At 49.8% G+C, this 18,678-nt stretch overlaps 1 protein-coding gene across 2 annotated transcripts in view; it reads right to left on the bottom strand.

Moving 5' to 3' along the window:
• Nod2 (nucleotide-binding oligomerization domain containing 2) overlaps nucleotides 1-18,469 on the bottom strand; it is a 33,907-nt gene extending 15,438 nt beyond the window's left edge. For both annotated transcript variants that reach the window (XM_005388272.2, XM_005388273.2), the window contains exons 1-4: nucleotides 18,388-18,469; nucleotides 12,696-13,162; nucleotides 5,406-5,511; nucleotides 1,073-2,879 (exon numbers count right to left, since the gene is read on the bottom strand). In XM_005388272.2, the coding sequence (XP_005388329.1) occupies nucleotides 1,073-2,879; nucleotides 5,406-5,511; nucleotides 12,696-13,154 (2,372 nt within the window). In that variant the 5' untranslated portion in view covers nucleotides 13,155-13,162; nucleotides 18,388-18,469. The remainder of the gene's footprint in view (nucleotides 1-1,072; nucleotides 2,880-5,405; nucleotides 5,512-12,695; nucleotides 13,163-18,387) is intronic.
• Between the last annotated feature and the right edge of the window lie 209 nt (nucleotides 18,470-18,678).

The raw sequence follows: 18,678 nt of genomic DNA, 5'->3' as shown, positions 1-18,678 counted from the left end.
ACATATTTTATATTATCTTATAATCTTATGGCCTCAGTCCCTGTGTAAGGGCTAACAAGTCTCTGAGCAGGTCCAAGTAGGTGTTTATGTTTGTTCTATGGGGAAAAGCCTTGGTGCTCTGGCTCAGAGAAAATAAACATCCTAATACATTCAAGGAGAGTCTTGTCCTTTGATAGGCATCAATTAAGGTCATCTGAAAGTAGCCCCAAAGCCCCAGAAGGTTGTGAATAGATTTTAACTTTCATCTATAACTTCTGCTTTTCCCAAAAGGGGAGATTACAGGACATCTCCTTTCAAGGCCAGGAGGGAAGGTGCAGAGCTGGTGGAATCCTGGTCACCAGGCTTGGGCATGCTCTCTGCCCTCACCTGCCCCGAGCCATGGAACTTACATCCAAGGGCCCAAAGAGCAGAACCTCGCATCCTCACCGAGAGGCAGGGAGCAGCAGGGGTAACTCCCAGTGCTCCCTGGACACCACACTACCCGAGGGATGAAAGGGACAGCGAAACTCTGCAACCACTTTTTCCTCTCAGGGCCTGAAATGCCCATTTTGTTGGGAATTTTAAAGCCTCTTATAGGGTGCAAATCACTTCCAATTTGAAGTACCCTCATACACGCTGCACAAAACTGCACCTGACCTCAGGTTTTCTCTGCAACCTGGGGAGGGCATTCATAGTCAACTTGTGGGGAGCAGGAAACCTGTGACTAGGAAGATGGAACCTGTGAAATCCAGCTCACCATTGTCCTGTGTGACTCCAGACAAGTTACTTCCCTCCTCTGAGCCTCAAGTCAAGGATAATGGGGATAACAATGTCCCTGATGACAGTCCAGAGATGAGATCATTCCAGAAAGTGTAGCACAGCCTTCCACACAGGACGTTCAATAAAGCAGGCTCTCCTTATTATATGTCAAAACTAAAACCCAAAACTGGGCATGGATCTGGCCAGTAACGTACAGGAGTGTAGCGGAATTGGGCCCAGGGCCAGACTTCCAGATCCCAACCAGGTGCCCCCACGCCTAATCTTAATGGTGCCATTGCCCCATGCCCAACCAGAAATGCCCAGCAACACTCACTAAAGAGCCTTGCAGACGCCAAGGCAAGGCAGCAGCTGCTCCACGCCAATGTCACCCACAGAGTTGTGGTCCAGCTGCAGGGCCACGGGCTGCTGGAGGTGCCGCAGCACAAACGCCAGGGCAGCACACTCGGCCGGGCCCACGCTGCAAAACGTCAATTTGAGGTGCCCGACATCCAGCCCCCGCACAGCCTCCCGTGCCAGCTGCTCCTCCTGCATTTCGTAGAGGCTCCGGATGAGCCAGACGAAGCCAGGCATAGCATGCATGCTCTTGGCCTCACCTGGCACGGCCGGCGGGATACAATGGAAGTGCTTGCGGAGGCTGCGGGCTAGACACCAGCGGGCACGGGCCTGGCGTTGGAGCAGGGTCTTCTCAGATGCCTGGCACTCAGCTAGCAGATCCTGATGCTCCCGGGACAACAGCCCTGCCAGGAAGGCTGCAGTGATCTGAAGGTTGTGCGGCTCGACCTTCTGTAGCAAAGCTGCCACACTGCCCTCTTTGGTCCTGGGGCTCTGCACACACAGTACGGGCAGCAGCCTGGTCAGCGGAGAGCTGCCTGGCCTGCGACACTTGAAGAGGTGTCTGAGCGAGGTTGTTGGCACATCGGCACAGAGCACGAGGTAGAATGCAGCAAAAAAGCACTGGAAAGTAATGTGCAGGAATTCCAGGGGTGCTGCAGTCCCCGGTACCACACCTTGGGCACGCACCAGAAAGCCAAGAGAAATGTCCTCAGGGGCAACCTGTGCCATCTGGAGCTGCTGGGCTGAAAACACGTAGCAGCAGCTGCCCAAGCCCCAGAAGGCCAGGCGGCCAAGGTGCAGGAGCGAGGGCAGCTTGCTTTTAAGGAGGCCAGGTCCCAGGCCGTGGGAGACGGCCTCTGGAGGGCAGGCATGCAGCAGAAAATGCTGCAGGATCAGAAGATACATATCCGTTGTGGTTTGGGGGGACCCCCCATTCTGCAGCAACAGTTCCTGGTGGCATTTAGACACCATCCAAGAGAAGACAGGAAGGTGGCACAAACCATGCAGGACAGAGGTCGCTCGGAGCAGGTGGATGAGGCGGTCTGCTACGCCAGGTTCGTGATGGCACTTCCTCAGGTACAGCTCGATGCCCTCCTCTGAGAAGCCCCTCAGGTGACACTCTGTGCGCACGTACTTCCTGAGGCACGCCGACACGGCGTCCGGACGGCTGGTTAACACCTTGCGGGCATTCTTCAGCAGGTTGCCCTGAAGAAGGTTGAAAAGCAGAGTCTGGACTGACGTAGGGTCAGTTGGGGAACAGTGCCGCTCTTGGTCTGTGAACCTGAACCTGAACTCATCAAAGCCATCAAAGGTGAGCAGCACACGCTCAGGGTGGTCAAGGAGGAACTGGAAGACATCCTGTTGACCCACGTCGGGCCAACAGCAGTGCTCAAAAAGCAGCGTCCTTACAGACAGAGGTTTGGTCACGCACTGCAGCTGCCGGCAGCTGAACGGGAAGATGAAGAGGAACTCCTGGAAGTGCTGCCCCGTAGCCCACAGCAAGTGCAGCCGCTGCAGGAGTGTGCTCTTGCCGCTGCCCGCCTCGCCCACCACCAGCACAGTGTCTGCATCCTCATTGAGGTGGCCTTGGGTGCTGAAGAGCTCCTCCAGGCCCAGGGTGGCAGGGCTCTTCTTCAGGGGTCCCACCTCTGTCCGGAGCTCCAGGGTATTCTCCGTGTAAATGTCCTCCAGGCAGAGATTCTCCACCCCATCGTAGGTACTGAGGGAACGGGACTGAGCGGACACCGTGGTCCTCAGCTTGGATATGTACCTCTGGCATTCAGCAGCTGCAACACAGAAGAGGTTAATGAGGACGGGACCATGGTTGGAATGGAGCTAAGCACAGAGCAGGCTGGGGGTTATGACGTCGCTGATGGAAGAGAAAAGCTGTGGGCCCATCAAGCCTCAGTTTCCTCCCATGAGGCTGGAAAAATGACAGTCCCTATCTTACAGGACTCTGGACCAGCTGAGATAACTCATGTCAAAGGCCAAGGACAGTGTTCAACAGAAGTACTTGAAAGACATCAGACGCTGCCATGATTGTTACTGGGCTGGGATCAGGAGACTTGTGTTCGGATGTCTGTCCCACCACATTGGCTAGGTGGCCTTGGACAAGTCCATTCACCGCCCAGCCTCCACTGCGTCTTTCCAAAGGGAAACAGAGAGTGTAAGGGCATAGCAGTCCAGAGTCTGAAGTCGGACACACCCCGGCCTATCAGTAACTTGGCCAAGCCACCCAGCCTGTCTGCACTTCAGTGTTCTTACCTGAAAATACAGGACAAAACATTCATTGCTCATGAGGCACTGAGAAAAGATGGAGCTCAGGAGAATATCTGACACTTGATAAATAATCAAAAAATGTGTTTACTATCTTATTAGTGGATACAGTAGGCACAACACCGCCCACCCAAAGATGTCACGTTCTGATCCCTGGAACCTGTGACTATGTTCCTTACAAGGTAAAAGGGACTCTGCAGATGTCATGTAGTCAGAGACCTGGAGGTGGGGGGTCAAACCTGCACCATCTGCCAGGCCTGGCACTGCAGGACCTCTGGGTCACTAGGGCACCCGGACCAAGCACCGAACAAGAGCCTCTGCTCCTGCCTGCACGTCATCATCCCCTCTCCCCACCTCTGCAGGAAAACTTAAGCCCAGAGTACACCCAGAAGGTTGCTGCTTATCCGGTATCATCCCGGAACCACCACGTTTAATTCACTCCCTGGGTCAGCGTGTAGTTCCCCTTTCAGGAAATGGGGAAGTGCTGGTCCGGAGTCCTAGGCTGGTGAGACGTCAGTGTGGTTCACCTCCTCACAGCCTCACTACCCACAACCAGGCCCACTTGTTCTCAACCCAGAGGCCAACAAGTAACTTTCACAGAGAGCTCAGCTCTCTGAAGTACTTGCACAGTCATACAAAGCAGGTGCTCTATGTCTGTATCACCTTTTCTCCTGCTCCTTCTCCTTCCTCTTTGAGACAGGGGCTTGTTATGTTACCCAGACTGGCCACAAACTACTGGACTCAAGCGATCCTCCTGCCTCAGCCTCCCAAATAGGCAGGAATATAAGCATGTGGCATCACACCCAGCTTTTGTTGCCTCTTTTGTTCAGAGCTGATGATTATCATCACTGTTTCTGCCCTGTGGATACACTAGCAGCACAGAGCAGTCGCCAGAAGATACGTATCTTCTTTCCAATAGCCTGACTTCCACTGCAGATCCCCAGCCATCACCAACCAAACTAAAATCCTCCAAAAATAAAGTCTCTCTCATTTGAAAGAGAAATTAACACACACAAGAGCATCTCAAGTTGCAGGTTTTCAGGTTAGGGGTGCTCAACTTGTCCTCAGTAAAACACACACATCATTCTGAAAGCACCTTAGACCAGGGCACGGTGTTACCATGCCTGCATGGCCAGCTTTGTCTATGCATTCATGTTTGTATCGTGTTCTTGAATGAGATGTGGACACCCACATCCAAGCACAGGCCTCCAGCCAGGCAGCCACTCACAGGCTTCCTTGACACCCAGAGGGCAGGTCCAGGGCAATAAACCCATCTGTCAGCACCAGGCACACCACTCAGGGCTTTGGCACTGAAAAACTTTCCCTTCAGGGATGTGGGAACAAGGCTGGAAGAGTCACAAATTTATATACTCTCTTTACAATTGATGCTGTCTTCTCCCAAGAAGAAAATGTAGGTTTATAGTCAGACCTATCTTCCCCCACCTTGTCATGTAATCTCCCACCCAGTTTCCACATCTATAAAGCAGAGAAAACAACAGCTACTTCCTGGGTTATAGCAAAGGGCAGATATTGTCCATAAAGTACCAGCCGGATGTCTGGCATGTTCCAGCTATGCTATTCGAGCCTCCTCCACTCCTGAGTTGGTGACCCTGGGCACTGAGAGATGTCACATTCTCTAAATCCACTTGGTTTTTGTGTTTATGATCATGAGTAGTTAATTTTCAGCAATCAAGTGACACTAGCCCCTCTCTCAGAAAGTGTATCTGTATCTTTGTGTTACAGATGATGACAGTTTAGATTGCAAGGAACATCTGCAGTTAGCCCTCAATATATGGTAGTTCCAACTATCATTGTGCAGGAAGTAATGAAAGCTAAGAGTGAATATTATTGCTCTTCCTTTTAAATCTTCCCAATAGCCCAATGAGTCATGTGGTGATGTCAGCCTTAAAATGAGGAAACTGAGTCCTAGAGAAACTAACATAGCCAGTACGTGGGATGGTAACTGACGTCTGTTTTGCTCTTCCTGTGCTGATTTCCTTTCCCTTCCTGATTAACTGAGAAGCACAAATACATACCCTGAAAAGGCAGGGACAACGGGGCTGGTGATTCCTCAATGTGCTGCAGAAGGAAGGCAGCCAACCCATTTGCCTTCACTGTGGCAAGATCTAGCAACCTTCTGGCCTATGGGAGAAGCAGAAGCCATTACTTTTCGAGAAAGGCTGATGGAGTGGGGCAGGGGGAAGGGAGGTCTCTACGGAGCACAAGTTGAGCACCCCTAACCTGAAAACCTGCAATTTGAGATGCTCTAAAATCTAGAACTTTTTCAGTCCCCACATGGTGCCACAAGATGACAATTCCACACCATGAAACTTCGTTTCATGTACAAAATTATTTGAAATATTATATAAGTTACCAAGTTGGGAGTGGTGGCACACACCATAATCCCAGCCCTTAGAAAGGTGAGGCAGGAGGAGAGCTGTGAGTTCAAGGCCAGTCTGAACTACATAGAGAGACTCTGTCTCAAAAAAAAATTTTTTTAATAAAATAAAATTACCTTTAGACTCTATGTATAAGATGTAGGGGCTGGGGATTTAGCTCAGCAGCACAGCGCCTGCTTGGCAAGCGCAAGGTCGCGAGTTCGATTCCCGGGACCAGGAAAAGAAAACAAAAAAAAGGATGTACATAAAACATAAATGAATTTTGTATTTTGACTTGCATCCCATCCCCAAGATATCTCATTCTATATGCAAACACTCCGATCTGAAAAAAATCAGAAATCAAAACCCTTATGGTCCAACCATTTAGTATAAAGGATGCTCAGTCTATACTGAAATTTCATGGGCCTCTCTCTTCCATCACAGTAAAAGGCTAGAAAAACAACTACATGAGGTTAAAGAAGCTGACACACAAATGGAGAGCAAACATACACATCCAATCTAGCTCCCTCCCAAAACCCACTGAAAGAGTGAAGGCCTAAAACCAAATGAGACAAAATAAGATAAAATAAAGACATAAAGCTACAAGCCTACAAAGATGTGAAAAATGATCTAAAAGCTGTGAATGATTTGGAAGTGATTTCATCAAGTCTCATGGCTTGATGGCTTAAACATGACCTCTGGTCCTGACCCCACACTGTCACCTCCAGCCCAAACTGTCGCTGAGACCAGGACTTGTATACATCCACCTGCCCACTGTCCTCCTCCACTTAAATGTTCCTAAGCCCTCACCCATGCCAAACCTACAGCCATTCACATCCTGTCTAAAGTCAACTCCACCCTTCCAGTTGCTCAGCCCACAAATCTTGGAGTCACCCTCGAAGCTGCAAGCCATCAGCAACTCCTGTTGGCGTCCCCTCAGAGGCACAGGCAGGAGATCACTGTCCAAAAGACGGAGAGACAAATGCAAGAGACAAATGCCAGCCACCAGTGCAATTTCAAACCTTCTAACAGCCACCATCTTAAAAGTTAAAAAAAAATTAATTTTTATCCTATATCCCCATTAACCTAAGATATCCAAAATATTGCCATTTCCACACATAATCAGTATAAAAACGTAGCAAGGTGGTTACATTCCTTCATTCATGCTAAGTCCTCAAAAGGTGGTGCATGTTGCGAGGATCTGTGTGGAGCCAGGCATGGTGGGAAAGCCTATAATCCCAGGTTTCTAGAAGCCTCAGGCAGGAGGATCAAAAGTCAAGAGGCCAGCCTCGGCGATTTAGCAAGATCTTATTTCAAAATAAAAAATATAAAAGGGCTGGGGATGCAGCTCAGTGCAAAGGCCTTGGGTTAAATCCTACTACTAAAGGAAAAAAGCATCTCAGGTGTGCTTCAAGTGCTTGACAGCCTACCGGGCCAGCCTCCACATACTGGGGCGTAGCGGTAAAGCCCACCTTTCTCATCACCTCCTGTGCGGCCACCTGCTCCCGACCACCTGTATGGCTCACCTGGAAGAGAGCAGAGGCTGCCCGTCTGGAATCCTTGCTCCCCACAGTCTATTCGCAATCCCACAGCCCCAGAGTTTCATCATTTACAAATGAGTCAGATCACATGATTATAAACGGCTCAGCTGTGTCCCCACTGTCTCTGAGTCAAAGCCTAAGTCCAACAGTAACTTCAAGGTCCAGAGCAGACAAGAATCCCTGTCTGTGATCATCAGTAGCAGGGTTCCTCAGCTCCTACTCCTCTTCCCCTGGCTCACTCCTCTCTCATGTTGGCCTCCTGTTTCCTGAAAACGCCCAGTAGGCTCCTACCTCTGGACTTCGACCCTGGCTGTGTCCCTGTCCAGGATACCCTCCTCCCACTAGGCACATGGCTGATGCCCTCACCTCCTTGAAGTCTTTGCTCAAATTCCACCTGCTCAGTGAGAACTCACTGGCTTCTCTCTCTAAAATTGAAAGCTTCTCTTCCCTGCTCCCTTCCCAAACGCTCCATCCCCTGACTCATTTTACTGACCTTCTGTACCACTTGGCACCTTCTCACACGTGCAGTGATTTGCCTCCTTCTGCTTGTTGTCTACATCCCCCACTCTGAGCCGCTCCAGGACAAAGCTTTCTGCCCATTTGCTCACTGGGGCTCACCCACCAAGGATTCCCTAATGCCTAGAAGAGTGCCTGGCACAGATGCAGGGCTTAAAGAGTTGCTGAATGAATGAATGAATGAATGAATGAACGAATGGTAACAGATTTACAAGATTCCAGAAGCAAAATTCTAAGCCAAAAATGGGGAAGTTGAAAACCCCATAAGGTATACCCTAGAGTCTGTCATGGGCTCTGTAACTATCAACACTAGGCACCTCTGAGACTGAAGGAAATGACGAAAATAAGGACGGAGTCAACATGTTTTATGAACTAGATCTCTGGGTACCCTTGGCCACTCCAAGCTACTAGCAACTGTCCCTTCCCACCATGACAAAGTCTGAAGATTTATATTCTGGAAAGGGTAAAAGGATCTCTGGATTGTGATGCCAGGCACAATTAGAGAAGTGGATGTCATGCTTCAAACAGGGTTTAAATGACCAAGTGCAAAATGAATGCTGAATGCTGAACTTTTCTCCACCACCACCACAGCTCCCCAGTCCCCTCATCAACTGGGCTCCTAGACACCTGGCAATCAAACCTTCACCTTGGGTAAGAAGTCTGTGGTCTACTCAAGGAATCAGACCTATCCAAGAGAAAAGGCCTATAAACAGAAACACTTCCATTTCCCAAAGTGTCTAACAGTGGAATTCATAGTAGACAAGTTTTACCTGGATGCCCAGTAAGTTTTAAAGTCTTCCATGTCAATAAGGAAAAAGACAGCCAAGGGCTACTATAGGTCCAAAGAAAATATCTAATATGGGCAACAGAAACCAAACCAGTTGGGGAAGGAGGAAGCAATTTGTAGGATAAAAAGTTTATGCCAGGTGAAAGCATAACTCAGTTGAGCAAACAAAAACCCAACTATCATTATGAACTTTAAATAAAAGAAGAGATTGAATCCATAAAATAAGAGCCAGATGCTATAACAAAGGAACAGTTAAAAATGGCTCTTGTAAAGTAAAAGTATGACACCAAAAATGAAAAGTTAAAGAGTACATAGAGCTGACACTATCAAAAGTAAATAGAGCAAAAAGACAGAGATGGAAAATAGAAGAACCTTTGAGGGTTAATTAAGAAATTCTAACAATCAAGTAACTATAATTCCATAAAGAAAGAAGAGAATATGACAAAAGAAATAATGATTAGATTCATCAAGTAAATTTCCCAAAATACAAAGTCATGAGTTTCTGGATTCAAAGGGTCCCTTGGGTATCTAGCACCCAAGGCATTATGAAATTTCACAATGTTAAGGACTAAAAAATATTTTGACAATCTTCCAGAAAGTTACAAAAATGGTTTTAGAATTCTTAGCAGCAACTCTGAAAAGACAGTAAAGCAATGCCACCAAAGTTCTAAAGGAAAATGATAGCCAACTGAGAATTTTATACCCAGTCAAACTGTCCATCAAGTACGAGAAAAATGTTAGACACACTCAGAAATTTTAACTTCCATACATTCATGCTAGAGAATTGAGTACAGGATTTATGAGCTACCAAACTGGAGGGAGACATAATATTGAGAATGCAGGAGACTCAACATAGGATGACTATGAAGAGAAATCTCAGGATGATGGCTCTCTACTAAATGTGGAGGGCCATCCATCCTCACAGAATACAGCAGTGACTCAAGACTTAGGTATGTTGAAAGCAGTTATCTCCCATATGCCCAGTAAGCCTGGCCCTAATTCTCATCTAAATTTCACTTGTCTTCACCATGGACTAACATATTCTTTCTCTCACTTCCTGCTGCATAAGTCAGCTGAGAACATTTATTTCATTCTGCAGAAATAACCAGCTCTGGGAGCTAAAATAGCCTCCAGCAAGGCTTACAAATGGATACACAGGGCAGCCCAATTCCTCTGACCATATTCCGACAGGACATCTGGCACCTCTCACACACCAGCCCCACTAGATCCTCCAGTTGTACTGAACCCTCAATTTCCCCAGATTTACTCATGACCTTACCTGTCACCTTCCTGGAAGGAGCCGTTATAAACTCCCAGACCCTGATAAGCTTCCATACCCTGGGAGCCTTCATTAACAAAGGGCAATATTGTCCTTTCCTTACACAGCTATGTTAGGCTTGCTACTCATAAAAAAAATATATTGTGTGGGGATTTATTGTAAAAGGCACTAAAACAATAAAGAAAAACAAAGGAATGATTAACACAAAAGTCAGACTGCTGGTAATGTCTAGTAGCTGAAACTAAAGAAAGGCCTGAGTGCTGGAAGCATTCTATTTATTAACGTGGGTAACGGGGAGATGTTTATTCCCATAGCTATAAAATTTATATATTCTTCTGTAAGCACAGTACATTTCCCAATTAAGAAATGTCTAAGTTAATTTTGTATTGGGAACCAGCAATTCAGGGCTCAGTCTGACACCCTAGTCCTATCAACATTAGTAGTTGCATGAGTCACACCGACAGCTGGTATCACAGCTGGTGTTACCAGCCTCTGGTTTCCTAACTGTTAGACCCAGCTGAGCAAAACCACACAGAACACTCATATTTTATGGCAAAGAGAGAAAAGTACCAGCTTTGAGGAAAAGCGGACCTGGATTCAAATTCTAGCTGGCTCCTTCCCAGATACATGTAGTCTTCTCACTGCCAAGGGAGAGCATAGTCACACAATACCCTTAGAAGGATGCAGTGGAGCTTAAATAAGATAATTCAAGGAAATGGCTAAGTACAGTGCCAGGCACATGGTCGGTGCTTCCTACTGCAGGAGCAAAGAGCATTTTATGGATTTACTTCTTTAACTCACTTTCTTCCCATTCCACATTTTCAGTCTCCAACCTACTATCAGTGGCAAATATCTCTAGACAGAAAACCAAAAGCTAGAGTAGGAGGATGTGGTAGTTGGAGTCACTGAGGGAAGGCCACCAAACCAAAGATCTCTGAGCTGAGAAAGCTCAGAGAAATTTGAATTGTGAGAACACAAACGTAATCCTTCTGTCAACTCCGACAATCTTCAGATCTGTCGTCTACTGCGCCGTCTACCCACTTTCAATGTTGGCTTTTGCTGTCTACTTAGTTCTTTCTTAAAATGAATTCTTAGCTCATTAAAATTTAGCCATTCTTCTTTCCTAATCTAAGCATTGAAGGTTATAAATTTCCCTCTATGTTCTTCCGTAGTGGGACCCCATAGATTTGGAGAAAATATTCTCATTGTTTGACTCTGAATATTTTCTGATTTCCACTGTGACTTCTTCTTTGACCCACAAGTTATCCTATTTGCTTTTCTTCACCACTCTAAATATTTCTCATATCCATGCCCTGTCTCTTATGTGACATCAACTACCTTATCCAAACCCCTCAGGTCATCCAGACCAGACAACACTACCAAAGACTTAATCAAAGATGACAAGACACAATCTTATAACTTCTGTGATGTGCTGATCTGACTCTGTCCCCACAACACATCACAAGAGACATCAGGACAGGTAAAATAAATAAAATGTCTTCTGAATCCCCTTGAAGAACCTATGCAGACCGAAGAAACTGGTGCTCAGAGTGTAAGTGTAGGTTTTATGTGTTAGTTAGGGCAAACCACATCACATTTGTTCTGTAAGTACTTAACAATCTTGAGCTAGCTTTAAATCAGGCTTAGAGTTGCTTATTTCATTAATCTCAACCTTGGCTAACCTAGAATCATTTGAACATCACAATTCATATATTTCAAAGAAATAAAAATAAAAACCAAGAAGTCAGCAACTCAGCCCACCCTAACATTCCAATGTAATTACAATCTACTCATTAATTCATTTTTGAATTGAATAATACATTTTTCTCAAGCATTTATCTGGTATCTACTAAATACCAAGCACTCTGATTACAACAAACTTTAAGACAGAGCCTAGGATGGACACCTAATAGATTCTGGCTGAATACCTGACTGAATAAGTTAACGATGAATCAATCAGTCGAGGCCTGAGGTCCCACACTGGCCCTCTGCTTTACTACTGTTACCCCAGTCACTTCCCTGGGCTCTGATTTCCCAATCTATAAAGCAGAACGCTAATGAATGTTTTCCATCTGCCTCACAGGAAGCCTGAGGATCACTGTTTGGAGGAAAATAAAACAAAGGGTTTCAAAAACACCCAGTAGACATTTTTTTTTTTGTCCTTCTGGTCTCTGTTGAATCATCACACTTTCAGGGGCAGTTAAATCACAACTCCGAACATCTACAATCTCATGCAAATTCACATCAGAAATCCAAAGAGGGCATTTAAACCATACTAGTATGTAGTGTGCTATATTAATTATTAAATGCAAATTTAATAAAATGAAATGTTATGCTCCATTGAGCTGTTAATTCAAAATAGCAGTAAATGCATGCAAGCATAGAACATCACTCATAACAGAAATAATAGCAGCCGGTGGTGATATAAATGTGTGCTTCCCAGGTGTTAGACACTGGTCTAATTAACTCATTGAGCTCTCCCTAAAACCCTGTAGGATAAGTAAAAAATAACCATTGCCAGTTTTTTACAGATGAGGAAACCAAGGCAGGAGACAGCAAGGATGGGGAGGTTCCACATAGAAGGCTGACCTTAAACCTGCACCACACTGGCTCCAGACCCCGAGCCCTCGGCCACCACACCCTACTTCCTCTCATCAAAGTGGTATTCTGCCAGTGATCAAGGGCAACTTTTACTTGTCTGACTAACTTTTCAGGGGGAATCCCACATATCAAGTTACCCCATAGGGCTGACTTCTCAAGAAACCTTAATCTTGGTGATTACCCTTTTCCTCTGGATTCTGCTGAGCCAGGATGGGGTGCCTTACCCTCTGGGATGCTGTGAAGATGGGCAGCCTGATTTCATCACATTCATACTGGCTAATGAAACCCCGCTCCCTGGCCATATCCAGCACATCCTCCACATGGCTGTAGAGTGTCCTGACGATAGCTGGTCGGTGACGCTGCAGGTCTTGGGCAGGGTGACATGAGTGAGGGTCCCAGCTGTCATGCAGATCAGGGGGCTGGCTGTCAGCCTGGGCCTCTTGGACAGCATCGAGGAGCTTCTGACAGCCCCAGCTGCCCTTGTTCCAGACCGTGTCCAGTAGATGTCTGGCCACATGGGAAAGAGGCTGGCCTGGAAGACGGAGGCTCTCATACTCTTCCCAGGAGAGCACCTCCCAGGAGAGCAGCCAGTCCAGGATGCTTTCAAAGCCCTCTAGGGACCCTGACACGAGCAGCCCCACCAGCTGGCTCCTCTGTGCCTGGAAAGCTTCCTGTGCGCTCATTTCACGACCTGGGGAGAAAAAAAGCAAGATCAGAACAGGACGCATCCAGAAGCCAGAGAGGGCAGAGACGGGGACAAGTAAGCTCAGCCCAAGTTTAAGTTGGCCATAGTTCTACCCCAGGGCTAGCCAGTCCAAGCTCTCCATCCTGTAGCTGCGCAAACTGAGACCTGGGGAAAGCAAGAAACCAACTTAAAATCCCACAGACAATTTGAAGGACCAAGAATTAAATCACTGGCTTGCCAGGCTTGGTGGCATATGCCTGTAATCTCTGCCATCTGGGAGACTGAGGAAGAGGACCTCAAATTCAAGCCCAAGCCTAAGTGTAGACAACTTAGCAGCTAAGCAAGACCGTATTTCAAAATTAAAAATGAAAAGGGCTGGGCGTGCAGCTCAGAGTGAAGGCTCTGGGTCCACTTCCCAGTACCACAAACAAACAACACAGGCTCCCACATCCATGTGTGGTCCTGGTTTAAAAAATTTAAAAGGGCTGGAGAGTGTATGAGGAGCAGTATCTCCTGAGGGATCAAGAAATTCATTCCCTTTGAGGCAGGGTACAAGGGCTCTTCCAGGCCAGTTGGATTCAGGCCAAGTAGCTGGATGAACAGCTAATATTTATTAGGCACCTATGGTGTACCGGACACCCCTTTAAATGCTTTCCTGTATGAATTCACTTAACCCTCCCACCACTCTGAAGGACAGGGTATCACCAGCCCCATTTTATGGGGGAAGAAACTGAGGCATTGGCAAGCAATTTGTATAACTTGTGACAGCGTGGTAAGGCAGAGCTAGAATACGGACCCAAGCCCAACTCCAGGGTGCACACCTTTACCTGCTTATGCCTGGGTCCCCCACAGGGGCTGGGGCTCATCCCTGAGGACACAACCACTGCTACCCAATGGGTGGCTCAGAATATTGCCACAAGAAGCCCAGTCTAGGTGAGGTGCAGAACACGGTGTCATGGAGCTCAGAGGTGCACTGCCCCCGTGTCTCACACATGCACGCACACACACACACGCACTGAGGCCCTCACTTCCTCCGACGAACAGACACTCACCCTGCCCTGCCACTGTCCTCAGTGGCCTGCTCAGGCTCAGACCTCAGCCTCCAGGTGCTGAGAGCTACACAGCAGAGAAAACCTCTCGGTGTGGTTGGTTCTGCTATTGTCACAGGGCCTAGGGACAAGGGCTGGTGCGATGCCCAGTCAAAACGAAAGTGAAAGGGTTCTGGCACAGAAAAAGAAGAAGGACAGCAGCTTCTTATAAATCAGGGACATTTTGGGACATTCAAGCAAGCAGGTGCCAAGTGGCCTGGGGATTCTGCGTCTTTCCTGTCAGCTGTTTACATATCTCTCATGCCCTGCTGTGCCCATGGGATACCCACATTCTCTCATCCTGGCATCCTGAAGCCTGGCACAGCACTGGGCTTGAGGAGAAGCCATGGGAAATTCATGAATCAAAACCCAGTTGGGGAGGAGAAGGGCTGCGCCTGTGTTCATATGACGGCTGAGGCGAGTGCGAGGAGGATCTGCAACTCAGAATGCTGCCAACATACAGGCCGGAGGCCTCGTGCTAGCCACACAGGGAAACTGCGGCGGGAGGGTACCTGTGTGTCCGGCAACTGGGTAGGGAGGGCATTCCTACTGCAGAGGCCACTTGAAACCAGGAATTACCGCTGACCAAGGGGGTCTCCTCCTTGTACCACCTCCAAGCAGGGAGCTAGGTGTGGAGGGTTAGGGGGATGACCAGAAGGTAGTGTGGGCCCCCAGCACACCCCCGCCCAGGTCTTGGGAAGACAGCCAGTGCCCACCCCCCTGAGAGCACTCCAGACATGGAATGAAAGGTGGGTGAAAGTGGGGTTGCCATAGGACAGCACCCCTCTCTCTCACCTGAGGATACCCAGGACAGAACACCTGCTATTTCCGTCCCATGTGGAGACCCTAGATCACCCAGCCCCCATGGCGAGGCCATCTTGGGGCAAGGCCTGGGCAGGAAACAAAACCTTGGCAGCCCTGGAGCCGTCCACAGACCCCACCCTTAGGGGAAATCCCAAAAGGACCAGCAGGAAGCCGGGGCTGGCCAAGCAGCCACCCTGGACTCAGAAAGTCTTGATTGTTTTGGCTGTAAGCCTTGTTCATCCACCATGACCGTCAGTCACTGAAAGAGGGAGACACAGAGCCCGCGGACACACCCAGGAGATGAGCTGCTCATAAGCATGGCCTGTCCAGAAGCCACCATGACCAGGGCCACCCCAGGGTGGCCAGCCACACATGGCCAGGCTAGGGATGGAGGGTCCTTGAGCCAGGGAAGGAAGGCCCAGTTAGAGCAAGGGAAATCCCCAAGGACCAAGGGCAAGCCCCTGTCTGCGAGCAGCCATTGTCCTATCTTGATGTGAACACTTGGAAAGGAAAACACCTGGCCTCGGGGTGCATCAGTTTGTCTCCACGGCCTTTTCCTCTCTGCTTCCGTTATTATGAGTTCTGTGTTACTACTGTCCTTTCCTTGCTGAAAGAGCGGCTCAGCAGGTGACCCTCGAGGACCTCCCTTACTCCCACACCCACACCTATGTCCTGCCACCTCTTCCTTCCCTCCCCAGCCTGGTTTCTCTCAGCCTGGGCTCAGTGCTTTTGGCCTGAGGGGAGAGAGGTCGGGGAAACCCACCCAGAACTTCCCTGGTCCCAGCAAGCTCCCAGCCTCCCCTGGGGCGCTGGACCCACCCCCTCCCTCCCCAGCCATGCTCTCTGCTCTCCCACCTCCGAGCTTCTCTAAGAGCTGTCCCCACCGGGTGCGCAGACTAAAGTCCGCTCTGGACCCCTCCCCTCTCAGCTCAATGCCATGTCTGCCACCAGAACTGCTGTTCCCAAGTCCTCCTGATCCCTTCCAACTCCCCCTCCCAGCAAGGTCACCAGTGACCCCCTTAGCCCAGCTCTCACGCCTCAATTCACTTGCTGTGCCATGGGCACCAGTCCTGGTGGCTCCCTGCCCTTGCTCCTGGAAGCACTTTCCCCACAACACCCAGGTCATGAGTCTCATCTTCCTCCCACCTCAGGCAGCTCTTTCTTTCCTTTTTTTTTTTTTTTTTTTTTGTGGTACCGGAAATCGAACTCAGGACCTTGCACTTGCCAGGCAGGTGCTTGTGCCACTTAGCTACATCCCCGGCCCCCTTGCAGCTCTTTTTGTCTCCTTGCCCAGTCCTACTGCTGAGGACCCACAGCACTGTATCTTTGCCAGCCCCAACCCTGTGAGCTTTTCCCAGCTGCCTCCTCAGCATCATACGGATGCCTAAGGGGCATCTCAACTGGACAGTCTCAGAGCCAGACTCCCCCATGCAAACTTCCAGGTGCTCAGATTGAAAACCTCAGATTTATCCTTGATTCCATCTCTGGTGCATCCCAAATCCTCTCAGCCCACCTATCAAACCTGGATCCCAAATGTGAAAGCCTGAGGGTTTTTCCTCCACCTCTATGCCATGGTGAGTTCTTCATGGTCTCTCCCTTGGATGACAGCAGTGGCCCCTCTTGGGCTCTCACCCCTCCCATCAGTAGATGAGCCTACCAGCCCCTGGTTCACAGCAGCTGGCCCCTCTGCACAGAGCCTTTGGCGGCCCTTGGAGTGAAAGCCAAAGCCTTTACAGTGACCTTCAAGGCCCTAGGCAGTAGACCCTCACCTCCAGACCCATTACCTTTCTGCACTCATTTCCTCTTACTTCTCCATGTCCCTACCCTGCTCCAGTCACACTGGCCTTCTCTCTGTTCTTAAAGCAAACCAGAGCTGCTCCTGCCTCAGGGCCTTTGCACAAGCTTTCTGCTTCACAGGTGCTCTCTCCTTTCCCTTAGACCAGCAATATCAAACCTATGGCACGCGTGCCACAACGGGCTGTTTGTATCATTGAAAGCTCTAAAATGTTTGCCATCCCTACCCTAGACAGCCAAATGGTTCCTAATGACTTTGTTCAGTGGTCACAGTCTACAGAGTTCTGCCCTGCCTGTGCTGTATAAAACTGCAAACCCCAGCCCCAGCACCCCATCCTCCTCCCCTGCATTATCTTCCTCCATCGCACCTCTCACCCCACAACATGCCAGGTATTTACTAGTTTCCTTGCTGACGCTCCTTTCGACAAGTACTCCACGAAGGCAGGGAGTGCTGTCTGGGTTTTCCATTGCTATAGCTCCCATGTGTCATCCAGCGCACTGATAAAGAGGGAATAAGTGAATGAATGAATTTTACTGCGCACAGCTCCAGGAAGCAGACACGGACCCAGGGGTGGGTTCCACAAGGCACAGACTTGAACTAAATGAAACTAGAGCTATAGGACACAAACAGCCACCTTCTAAGAAGCGAGCTCCTGGTCACAGGGTCTTTGCCAGAGAGGGATTCTGACCTCGGGGCCGGGCAAGATGGGCCCCTTCCGGCCTCAGACTCCAGAGTGCAGAGAGGCCAAGGGACCTGGGGTGCCCAGCAAACCCCAGGCACCCTGTGGCGGCGGGGATGGGGACAGGAGAGCAGAGGCAGTGGGTCTGTAACTCTGGGCTTCCTCACTGAGGGACCAGGGATTGGTGGCAGACAGCCTTTCTCCCTCCCCAGAACAAGGAACCTGGAGGAGACCAGGCACAGCCCATGGGGAAACTGAGGCTACAAGGCAGGGAGCTAAGGCCCGATCTGCAGTCCTCACCCAGCTGCAGGACACCCCACCCTCATGGGGTTTGTGAGAAAACAGGTAGGACCAGATGGCTGCTGTGCCAGCTTGCCAAGCGAGGAGAGGCCGACAGCCTGCAGCGTGCGGGGCTGGCAGGCCTGGGTGTGGGCCTGTCTGGACCGGGACGGGATTGGAACCTGGCTCTCACACGCGCCAGGGAGGAGGCAGGAGCCCTCCCTAAGTGCCAAAAGGTAGCAAGTCGGGTGAGAGATGAGGCCAAGCCAGAGGAAGGCGCTGCCACCCGCTGGTCACAGCCTCTCCCCAGACCCCCCGGGCTCCCGCCCCCTAAACTTCCTCACCGTCTGTTACCGCAGGGGCCAAAGAGCTCCCTAACCCCGAGACACCCCCTCTTCTTCTACTCGAGTCTTCACTGCGTGCTACCCCCAGGGAAACCGAGGCAGCCCCGCCCCAAGCCCAGCGGTCAGGGCAGCGGCGGAGCCAGGTGACCGGGTCCAGGGGCGAGTCTCTTGGAGCCCGCTTTCTGTCCCCCTAACCCACCCGCAGCACGAAGCACAGGCAGGGGCCCAGGATGGGAACTCACCGCCCAGCTGCCGGCGACGCAATGCTCCGCCCGCCGGGCTGGGGCCGCGACTCCCTGTGGCCGCCCAGCCTCGGGAGCTCGGCGATCGCCCCGCCTCCGCCCCGCCCCAGCGGTAAGGTCGCCGGGGCAGCCACGCCCCTTCTGGCTCCCGCCGCCTGTAACGCAGACCTCAGGTTGGTTGGTCCCAGCCTGGGACTGGAGGAGACGGCTATGGGTCCGCCCTTGGAACTTAGAGGGCTGGCTAAAGTGTCTCCCTTTTTTCCTTTTCTTTCTTTCTTTTTTTTCGGGTAC

This window comes from Chinchilla lanigera, unplaced genomic scaffold (assembly GCF_000276665.1).
Source record: "Chinchilla lanigera isolate Chin_1 unplaced genomic scaffold, ChiLan1.0 scaffold00032, whole genome shotgun sequence".
Taxonomy (NCBI): Eukaryota; Metazoa; Chordata; class Mammalia; order Rodentia; family Chinchillidae; genus Chinchilla; species Chinchilla lanigera.
This window is presented reverse-complemented; position numbering and strand designations above follow the sequence as displayed.